This window comes from Sinocyclocheilus anshuiensis, unplaced genomic scaffold (assembly GCF_001515605.1).
Source record: "Sinocyclocheilus anshuiensis isolate Anshui unplaced genomic scaffold, SAMN03320099.WGS_v1.1 scaffold192, whole genome shotgun sequence".
NCBI classification, from domain to species: Eukaryota; Metazoa; Chordata; class Actinopteri; order Cypriniformes; family Cyprinidae; genus Sinocyclocheilus; species Sinocyclocheilus anshuiensis.
The window spans coordinates 216,912-228,839 of NW_015554077.1; the positions used below are offsets into that span (position 1 = coordinate 216,912).

Sequence of the window (11,928 nt, forward strand, 5' to 3'; positions counted from 1 at the left end):
ACGAACAGCTTGTAACACTCCAAAGAGAAAGGAAAACTTGAAATCGCATCATATGACCCCTTTAAAATCATTAACAAGCTCCTCCCGTGTAGTTCGGGGCCGATCCCTTACCCTTCTCATGATCATCCTTACCCCATGTGCACGGAGCTCCAGACCGAGGCCGAGTGATGGTTGTTTTGTATTTCTTCCATTTCCGAATAATCACACCAACAGTTGTCTCCTTCTCACCAAGCTTCTTGCTGATGGTCTTGTAGCCCATTCCAGTCCACATGGGCACATAACCAGAATTCTTGCTGGTTGGTAGGGGATCAAATACTTATTTCACTCACTGAAATGCAAATCAATTTCTAACCTTTATATACATGTATTTTTTCTGGATTTTTTGGTTGCTATTCTGTCTCTATCCGTTAAAATAAACCTACCATAAAAATTACAGACCCTTCATTTCTTTGTAAGTGGGCAAACTTACAAAATCAGCAGGGGATCAAATAAATATTTCCCCCACTGTATGTACTTAATAAAAAAAAGCAAATGTACACTGAACTGCTATACTTAAAGTCTGGTAAATTGGAAAAACTAATTTTGTACTTAATGCACTTTAATTGTGGGGAAGTAGTGCTGAAGTCCAACTAAAGATATACTTAAGTATTTCGATTGTGCTAAAGTGGAACTATTGCAAGTATACTTCAGGTGCTCTTTAAATATCTTGCATTTAAAGATCGATATTATTCAAAGATAATACAATCCTCATCAATAGAGACATTAAATGATTCCCAATTATTTTTCATTTTTCGGAATTTGTACAGGCTTTGTATTTTTCAAATGTCAAGAGTATTGTAATTAGCAATTCATTTAATTTTGAAGCTGATTTGTTATACGTGATACGTGATTAATTAAAGTTTCTTAATACATAAAATCCATCTGAAGACATAACGGTGTTTAAATTGATTGTGCATCATAAAAGTATTTTGAGATTTGATGAGATTTCCTGCAATGCATCGAAGCCACCTGCATAAAAGCTCACTGCTCAAATGAATGTATGGCTTAATAATTCAATCAATGAGTAAAATTGGTTGTGTCCATTATTATCTATAGATTATGCAACATTTTAATTATTTGCAAAATAACTTTACAATTATAATTTTTTTTTCCTAGTTTAATAAGGAAGCAGAAAGTAGCAGTGGCTGGGACAGACTTTCAGTATCACCTTCACTTAAAAAGATGCACTCTATTCCTGTTTACATGAAATAAGCCTGCTCCCGAGCAGGTTTGAGCTAACGGACCTGTTGCTATGAAAGCAACTCCGGGATGAGCTTCGAAGAACTTGACCATCCTGGATCATGTCAAATTCGCCAACAATAAAATCCAGCTAAATGATTAATTCACGTACGAAGAATGTACCCCCTGGCATGACCTCTTATTTGAATTAAAAGATAAACTTTAAACCTGCAGGTTTGCAGCATTTTGGATTTGTTATTTATTTTATGTTGAATTTATTTATTTTTTAAAGGAGCGTGACGTCATAATAGGGCTGGGCAATAAAACGATAACAGTAATTATAACAATATGTTTTTCCCTTGATAGAATGATAATACATGTTTGATAAATGTTCAATATAGAGCCCGACCCATATGGGTTTTTGGGGGCCGATACTGATATTAGGGAGTAAAAAAAATGCCGATATCAATATATCGGCCGATATTCTTTGTGTATATTTTAGTACAGTACCAGTCAAAAGTTTGGACACTTTGCCATTCATGTGTCCAAACTTTTGACTGGTACTATATATAGACTACAGTACATACATAAACAGAATATATATACATAAACACATTTTTTCCAATGATCACGTAAATGTAGTGATCAAACACTTATAATGACGTGACAAAGATATGTAATGGAGGCGGGGCATTTAACAATTTAACAATAAACTTTATTATCCAAACTGAGTCTGGCATCAGTGCACTTAACAGTAAAGTTGAAGTTTATTCAACTTTATTTCAATTCAATTCCATTCAACTTTATTCCGTTGAAGTTTATTTCACTTCAAAACATTCATTCACGGATTTGCGTTACTGTCTTCACACACAGACGAAAATTACTAGAGTAGAGAAGTGTGACATAATATACCGCTGTAAATAAATACAATTTAAATTCACTATCTCGCGAACGCGGCGGCGTCTCTCCACCAAATTCGGGGGATCCCTTCAGCTTGAGGAGCCTTCTTGAACGCCACCCTCCGTGCGTCGGTAGCCCCCCGGGATCGCCAAATCGGTCGGTGCCTGATTGCGAATTTAACCGCCCATAACTCCTGGACCCCTGGGGGTATCGACACGGGTGGTCTCATTCAAAAGGGGGCCTCGAGACGTACACTCGATTCGGTGTTCGAGAGGGTTCCTCGAGCTGAAGGGATCCCCCGAATTTGGTGCAGATCCACCACGCCGTTACGAAGATATGGCCGTTCAAATTTTCAATGGTATTCCATACACTTAAGCTTTAAAGCGTTTCATTCAGGTTGCCAGTAGCAAACAATGGAGCGCGCTCTGCTGGACAAACGACAAAATTACACCATTTACAAGCATTTTATCTGCGTTTTATGTTCTGTAAAAAAAATTTCATATCGGTGGCATATTCACCGATACCGATATATCTGCGACAGGCTCATATCGGCAAAACAATATATCGGTCGGGCTCTAGTTCAATATAATGTTTATGTGCTAAAAGCGGAATGAAATCGTGTTAATGGCACCAACAATGGACCACTTATCAGCTTGGAGCGAGCAGATTACCTTTATTAATAATACTTGCTGATCGTCTTGATCACGCGACCAGTGCTGTGAGATCCACTGAGAAGCACTTGAATTCAGAGAACAACACAAATATCTTGAAGACTAAGTAAGACAGGGCTAGTAAAACTTTGAACCACTGTCCCGACTGGGCCAGCAGAAAAATCCTTAGTGTTGAGCCCTGTGTTTTCATGCCTGCACTTTAATAAATTACTGCAGTCTCCAGTGTCCAGATGATTATTCAGAAATTATTTTAATATGCAGATTTGGTGTTCAAAAAACATTTCCCCATCATCAATGTAGAGAACTCTGTCATTCAAAAGTTTGGGCTAAAGTCAGATACTAAATTTAATACTTTTATTCAGCAAGTAGTGTTGTCAAAAGACCCGGTATTTCGGTACCAAGTCGGTACTAAAAAAATGAAAACGTTACGGTACCAGGTTTTTTTAAGTACCGGTGGTACCGAGTACCCGGTCAACCCGGTTCTTGATGCGCTAAACGAAAGCTATCCTCTTCCAGTGTTGCCAAGTTCGCGGTTTTCCCGCGGAATTGGGCTGCTTAACACTCGGTACCGAATACTGAAATTTTGGTACCGTGACAACACTATCAGCAAGGACACATTACATTGATTAAAAGTGTCAGTAAAGGCAATCATAATTTTACAAAAGATTTTTATTTCACATAAATGCTGTTTTTTACTTCCTATTCAAAGAATCCTTAAAAAAAGAAAAAAAAAATACCACTGTTTCCAGTAGCGCAACTGTTTTTAAATATAATAACTACCATTATTAATAATTGAGCACCAGTAATAACAACTAATAATAACAGCATGCTAGAATGATTTCTAAAGACCTTTACAGCTAGCTATAGAAGCAAATGACAATCGGAGAAAACCAAAGCCACGGTCTACTGATCATCAACTGATCATTACTGTGGATCACATCATTGCTTGGCTGAGCAGTGGAGTCCAGCTGCTCTGAGGTTTGGTGAAGATGACATGGTATACTGTACTTACCAGGGCTGATTTGCCCACACCGCCAGAGCCCAACACCACAAGCTTGTATTCACGCATGGCAGGGTCTCTTCACCAGACTCCTCAGTGCTCTAAAAACAAGAAAAGACAAGAGAATGAGTAGGTCTCCACATATTGATACGTGTTAGTTTGTGTGTGCGGTGTAGAGAGCATCCTGGATCGTAGCCCAGGTGGTGGATATTGCAAGCATGACCTCTTAAACACAAAGCAGCTGTGGGTTCTGTATGGAAGTGTGTAGTCTTGAGCCAGGACTGAGGCCTGCTGAGCCTCTGGGCCTACATTAATTTAACCCATATCAGCAGGCCCACACTGATCTGGACACCGCAAATCTATGACAGGAAAGAGGATGGTAGAGGAACGAAATCTCCTTTATGACATAAAAATCCAAGTCTGTAATATAACAGGACAGAATGTGCATTTATGTTACTGTGTGGGAAAAGTTAACCACCATTGGCTTTTAAAGTAAATAAACCAGAGTTGTGGTCTGAACAGCTCTATGTACAAAGCATGCCACGTACATTGATCAGTGAAAATCATTTACTCCACCAGACCTTGAACATTCTTCAAATCAACAACTTAATCTCTTCTCCAAATGCTGCTACTACAACCATGTGGGACCTGTTCAGAATGAATAATACATAAAGGACAATCCCTTTTGTGTGAAAAGGTTTCACAGGTAAACCATTCTGCTGGCTTTCATATAGTAAACACACATGCAGTCAAACACAGGTCTTCTGAAGTTACGCCTCTGTGGTGAGGAGCCAAATCCAAACAGTGGCCAGGCTGCACTCAAGGAACACTAATCTCATCCAGTGTTACTTGGAGAGGTTCATACTGTATGTGCTGTTGCTCGAAAGCTTTGGTACATTTCTGCTTTTGCAGGATTGGTCGGCATGCAGAGAGGAGAATTTTCTTCCTTTAATGGTAACGGCAGTGTAGAAAAGGCGATGAGATGCCAAACTGAGGCCACCGAGAGGGAAAATGACCAGAGGTAATGTAGAACTAAAACTCAGATGTGATTAGGCGCATTTCAGAAGCAAACGACTTCCAGTCGCTCATGATGTCTGGAAAAAACACTTGCACGCAAACAAGATGGAGAGATATAGCGTATGACCACACAGCTGCAACTCCAAATAATTCAAATTATGTTTGGAAAAAAGCACATTTTTGCATGTCAGTCCTCAAGAGCCAGTGAAACACTTTCATTCTCCTTTTCTTCTGTTTGTTTCCCTAGGACACAAATAGACATTTAAACAACAACAAAACATTTACCTTGCCCACTCAAGCATGGTATAATTACTAGGGATGTTAATTTTAACCGGTTAACCGACCGTAAGAATTTTGACCGATTAATACGATCAGTTAAATGGTTTAAAAAGTCATTTAATTATTTATTTTTTTAGTAATTTATCAAAATCTTAAAAAAATGTTTGCTTCATAGTTAAAATACGCTACGCGCATTAAAAAATTTGTTTTTTTAGGGGGGAAAAAAACATAAGTTGCGTATAAGTTTTATTATTTTAATTTTATTATTTCATTCAGAAATAGGCCTAATGCCGACGCGAAATGCTTACAAACATTATAATAAACACTGTAAACATAGCTAGGCTATTTTAGTTCCCCTCACTCCACAACAATCCTTTCAATTAACAGTATTTCGAAAAGAACAAGAATTAAAAATATAAGAAGCTATAGCAATATAAACGACATGCCAAAACGAATTCATTTAGGCTAAAACAAAACTGGTCTCTCGTTCCACACAAAGTCAAATGTTTCCGTATTCGCGATGTATTTGAATGGCAAATTATTATTTAGCCTATTATGTACTTCACTGACATTCCAATATCCACGTAAAACAAAATGTTTTGCATAACATCACGGCGGTACTGTGATAACACTTAACAGCACAGATTTTACTACATAGTTTTTTTTTTTCCATGTGTTTGATTGACTATTTTATTATGATAATGAACAGGCCTCATTGTCAAGGTAGCAATGTTGTGTGGGCGCATGTGGCGCCGGCGCAATCGCTTGAATTTGATGTGATATGATGACCATGTGAATCCTTATGTTCTGTTGTTTTCTGCTTTTTGCGCACGTAAAATTAATCCCAGGGAAACAAATGTTAGTATTTTGAATGGGTCACAGACACTTATCCTTTCTAATTTAATTCAATTCTAATTTAAAATAATCTTGTCGGTTAACGGTTAACAATTGGTTAACGAGCCTCGGTTGTCGGTTAGGAAAAATAACCAAAATGAACATCCCTAATCATTACCGAATTAACTCAAGACTTTTCTTTCCAAGTAAGGATGGCATGGATAGGCCGATTCCTCCACACAGCATGAACACAGCTAAACCTCCCTGATCATCATCAAAGGCAGACTGAACAATCTGTGGACCATAACAGCTGCTCTGATGAAAGTCTTTTGTCTTTTGAAGATAATACTTCAACTAAGACTGCAAATAAAAGTCCAGAGAGAGGCTGAGGGCCATGGAGGGTGGAGGGTTTGGATGAAACCCACAATACTTCAACAAGCTCAAACATTTGACAGAAAAACAGTTTGTTTAACCCACATTAAACTAGACTTTCTGTGTCTAACATAAGTACTAGAAGTCATCTGATTTTATATTTTAAGAGCAAACAAATACTATCATCATGACCTCCAATGTCAAGCACAAGTTCAAAATATTAATTTACTAGTGCATGTTTGTTTATAGGTTAACACCATGCCAGCTTACCTTGGTTATATTTATGGTGAGAAAAGGAAAAATAAAGAAATAAGAAAAAAAATATATGTTCCAGTGTACCAACCAAGAAAAAAAAGGCAGAACTCACTTGAAACAAGCTGCACATTGTTTATTATAATTTATGAATGTCTCATATCATTAAACTGAATACCATCATAAGGCTGTTCTGATATGATCACTAATTTTTTTCTTCATAATATTACATCGATACTTGTATTGATTTTTATTTTTCTGAGATAAAGAATAAAATGTTTCTTTGAAGTTATAGCATTTACTGAGAGATCATGCTAACCAGGCAAACAATTACCCCTTGATTAGAACGGATCCCTGGCAACACATGTTGAGTGCAAACACTGTGTTATCAGGTGATAAATGAAAAGAAAAAGCAAAGTCTGAACAGAAAGAATGTGTCACAGCCACCTGACTGATGCCACTTAACCACAATTTCTCAACTGAATGTTGCCGTTCACAGCCTTTTTAGTCACAGTTAAGGAAGACGAAACGTGTTATTTAACCTCATAGTGGTTTTCGGTTTGTCAGTTTATTACATTCTAACTGATTAATTTGTTGCTCTTAACAGTCACATAATTTTACCAAATTCTTATGGTCTAAACAGCACTGAAACATCAACCATCCAACTTACATGAGTTTTCATCCCACTGATCATCTTAAACCACATTTTCAGAAATGTAGTTAACTGAATACTCTGATGGTGACTGAGGAACACATCTCCGGTGTGACACTACAAAGAAACTAAACCTAGAGTCTGGATTGAAAAAGTCAACCTCATCTGTGAATGTGACAATGGCTTTTCTTAATCATCACAATAACTACCAAAAAACTAAAGTAATGCTAGTAAGCACTGTGCAAGGTGATCTATGAAACAGAAAGTTTTCATACTAATACTGAAATCTGATCATCCTCTGTAAAGTAAAAACACACCCTGGTTCAAGTTCTTGTCAAAATATCCAGCTCATCAGCAACATACAAAGACCACATCCTTTGTTTTTGGAGAGTAGATAAAACCTGACTATAAAATCACAAATCTAATTAAAAGACATTCATAGAACTACTGCCACTGATGCTTTGCGTTTAACCTAACGGCGGTACTGTGATAACACTTAACAGCACAGATTTTACTACATAGTTTTTTTTTTTCCATGTGTTTGATTGACTATTTTATTATGATAATGAACAGGCCTCATTGTCAAGGTAGCAATGTTGTGTGGGCGCATGTGGCGCCGGCGCAATCGCTTGAATTTTTTCCTTCTAACAGTGGAAGAAACTACTTCTTTTAGTCCTAAAGATAATCGGAATTGTAAAAGGTTTGCCTTTATTTGTGTACATTCACAATAAAAACAAATCTTTGTGCTTTTGTAAAATAAGCCTAAAGAAAAATAGGATGCCGCTTTCTGCCGTCTGTTTCCTTTCCCGCAGCACAAAAATTTACAGAAACTCTGCATAGGCTACAGTTTTTCTTTCGTTTTCTTAATTTATTATTTAAGTAAAAATATACTAACAATTGGTTAACGAGCCTCGGTTGTCGGTTAGGAAAAATAACCAAAATGAACATCCCTAATCATTACCGAATTAACTCAAGACTTTTCTTTCCAAGTAAGGATGGCATGGATAGGCCGATTCCTCCACACAGCATGAACACAGCTAAACCTCCCTGATCATCATCAAAGGCAGACTGAACAATCTGTGGACCATAACAGCTGCTCTGATGAAAGTCTTTTGAAGTCATAGGATAATACTTCAACTAAGACTGCAAATAAAAGTCCAGAGAGAGGCTGAGGGCCATGGAGGGTGGGTGTGTTGGATGAAACCCACAATACTTCAACAAGCTCAAACATTTGACAGAAAAACAGTTTGTTTAACCCACATTAAACTAGACTTTCTGTGTCTAACATAAGTACTAGAAGTCATCTGATTTTATATTTTAAGAGCAAACAAATACTATCATCATGACCTCCAATGTCAAGCACAAGTTCAAAATATTAATTTACTAGTGCATGTTTGTTTATAGGTTAACACCATGCCAGCTTACCTTGGTTATATTTATGGTGAGAAAAGGAAAAATAAAGAAATAAGAAAAAAAATATATGTTCCAGTGTACCAACCAAGAAAAAAAAGGCAGAACTCACTTGAAACAAGCTGCACATTGTTTATTATAATTTATGAATGTCTCATATCATTAAACTGAATACCATCATAAGGCTGTTCTGATATGATCACTAATTTTTTTCTTCATAATATTACATCGATACTTGTATTGATTTTTATTTTTCTGAGATAAAGAATAAAATGTTTCTTTGAAGTTATAGCATTTACTGAGAGATCATGCTAACCAGGCAAACAATTACCCCTTGATTAGAACGGATCCCTGGCAACACATGTTGAGTGCAAACACTGTGTTATCAGGTGATAAATGAAAAGAAAAAGCAAAGTCTGAACAGAAAGAATGTGTCACAGCCACCTGACTGATGCCACTTAACCACAATTTCTCAACTGAATGTTGCCGTTCACAGCCTTTTTAGTCACAGTTAAGGAAGACGAAACGTGTTATTTAACCTCATAGTGGTTTTCGGTTTGTCAGTTTATTACATTCTAACTGATTAATTTGTTGCTCTTAACAGTCACATAATTTTACCAAATTCTTATGGTCTAAACAGCACTGAAACATCAACCATCCAACTTACATGAGTTTTCATCCCACTGATCATCTTAAACCACATTTTCAGAAATGTAGTTAACTGAATACTCTGATGGTGACTGAGGAACACATCTCCGGTGTGACACTACAAAGAAACTAAACCTAGAGTCTGGATTGAAAAAGTCAACCTCATCTGTGAATGTGACAATGGCTTTTCTTAATCATCACAATAACTACCAAAAAACTAAAGTAATGCTAGTAAGCACTGTGCAAGGTGATCTATGAAACAGAAAGTTTTCATACTAATACTGAAATCTGATCATCCTCTGTAAAGTAAAAACACACCCTGGTTCAAGTTCTTGTCAAAATATCCAGCTCATCAGCAACATACAAAGACCACATCCTTTGTTTTTGGAGAGTAGATAAAACCTGACTATAAAATCACAAATCTAATTAAAAGACATTCATAGAACTACTGCCACTGATGCTTTGCGTTTAACCTATGTATGTCCTGTTGAAAAAAGATGAGTCAGTATGCGAAACCGTTAAACTTGCATTTCCCCATCCTCCTCTTCTCATAATTTAAAAGACAACATCATACCTGGAAATGTGGTTGGACTTCCGTTTTGTTGTTCACATTAATATCATATCATTTGCATAACAGCAACTTCATACAGCTATTAAAGTCCACTTGGGTAAAATAATTAACATTACGTTAATAAGTATAGTTTACATTTCTGTCATTAATCTTTATCCATCTAATTACTATAATCTATCTGTGTTAAGACATAACAACAAATATGTTTTGCTGGAGCAATACATCAGCTGGATTGACTGCAGATGTATTGCTCAATGTAAAAACAGAAAATATAATTAATAAAAAGAAATCAAGTAGATAGAATAGAAATACAATTGAGAGTGCTAGTGTTAGAGGGTCCAGTTTTTTAACATAATATTCTTCAGACACCTAAATAACTACTGTTGTACTAAAAATTATATCAATTTCTACAACAGAAGTACAGTGCGATCAAAAAGAGCATATCTTCACTGTTAACAAAGAAAACCATGGAAAAGTTAACAAATGTAAGTTTAGTCAAAAGCAACAACAGTAATTAGCTTTGGGAAAGACAAGGAAAATCTTAGGCAAGGCCTGACAAAGCACACAACCTTTTGAACCTAAGACCTGAGAAGACTGGTTTCAAGGGATGCAGTTCACTTTCATAAATAACTTCATCTGGTTAACAACTTAGAAGAATATCTTGCCCACTCAACATAATAAACCTGACTCATATGAGCTTACTTGCATCCATTTCAACAGGTGTAAGCAACATGAAATTATTATCTAAAGTATAAAAAAAACCCCATAATGATTCACTCAATAGATAAGAATAAGGAAGCCTCACTCAGACATCATTTCACAGTAAAACCAGCAAAGAGAACTGAAAACTGCTTTGCAAATCATTGGTGTCAGGAAAAAAAAAAAACAATGACAATTTACGTCTGCTCAGCAAAACCAGTTGATCCGTCCTAGTCATCTAGGGACACTAAACTCAACTCTGAGATAGAATCAAGTTATTAAACAATGTGGCAATAAAAATCAGCTCGCATCTGATTCCACATCAGAAACTGGGAACATTAGATTGTAATACAACAGGACTCACAACTACTGCACCTTGTAAGAGAGGATTGTTTTGATTGATAATGTGCATAAACTACATCATAAAACATTGACTGGACTGTTTAATTTAGATTGATGACGGCAAGAATGTTAATTTCAACCACACACTTTCGATTTAGACTAGTAATGTACACATTTATTTTAAGGTGAGACAGAAGTTATTTATAATATGTTTATAAAATATGTTATAGCGGCAGCAAGCGTTTATTTTGGTCGGTTTCTGATGTGGTGAAATTCAGTCCGAGAGATTTGTGCTAACATGCTAAGACTGCTGGAGCCGGGGGAAAACTACTCAATATCACTTTATATTTAAGGAGCAAAACATTATTGGCACAGTTATGGGCTACATGTGAATAAAACGACCCATATCACACAACGCATCTCGTTTAATATCTCTTCGTGCATTTTTGCAGTGAATTAACGGTCCTTATCAACAGTGTCTGTTAGCGCGCTCGTTTAGCCGCCTACCTTCACACACCCGCCAGAAAAACCCGACAAACTTTAGCGTGTTCAGCTGCAGTCAACCTCAATCCCTTTTCTCCTCAGCAGACTGGGTCATTCCACGAAACAGCACCTGCGGCTGACACGAAACGAGCTTTGGGACAGGAAAAACACGGCTCTGCTGCCCTCAATGCGAACTCACGAGCCTCTCACGTAACGCGCCTGTCACTCACAGACTCAGCGCTCCAGCGCGAGCTCAGCTAGCGCCGCGATTTAGCGCAGAGTCTCGTGACAGCTTCCGGTGTCGGACTGAATCATGGGCCGCCACCTGACAAAACAAAGAAACAAAGGTACGATTTACTTGTGTAATAAGGTTAAACTCTGATCAAACCCTATTCTTAACCCTAACCTCCCTAACCTCATAAATATACACCAGAAATATGCAGCATTGGGTTCTGAATTCAATGCACTAGATGCCCCCCCCCCACAATTAAATTTAAATGCATCTTTCACACTTGCACAAACATGACAATTAATTTTGTATGAATTGTTTTTTTTTGTTTTTTTTTATTCATGTAATTGG

The 11,928-nt window shown here is 37.0% G+C and overlaps 1 protein-coding gene across 1 annotated transcript in view; it reads right to left on the bottom strand.

Annotated features, from left to right (window-relative positions):
- Positions 1 to 11,634, bottom strand: part of LOC107669014 (ras-related protein Rap-1A-like) — a 25,499-nt gene extending 13,865 nt beyond the window's left edge. Inside the window, exons 1-2 of the mRNA XM_016461103.1 lie at positions 11,373 to 11,634; positions 3,802 to 3,890 (exon numbers count right to left, since the gene is read on the bottom strand). Coding sequence (XP_016316589.1) covers positions 3,802 to 3,858 — 57 coding nt within the window. The 5' untranslated portion in view covers positions 3,859 to 3,890; positions 11,373 to 11,634. The remainder of the gene's footprint in view (positions 1 to 3,801; positions 3,891 to 11,372) is intronic.
- Positions 11,635 to 11,928: the final 294 nt, after the last annotated feature.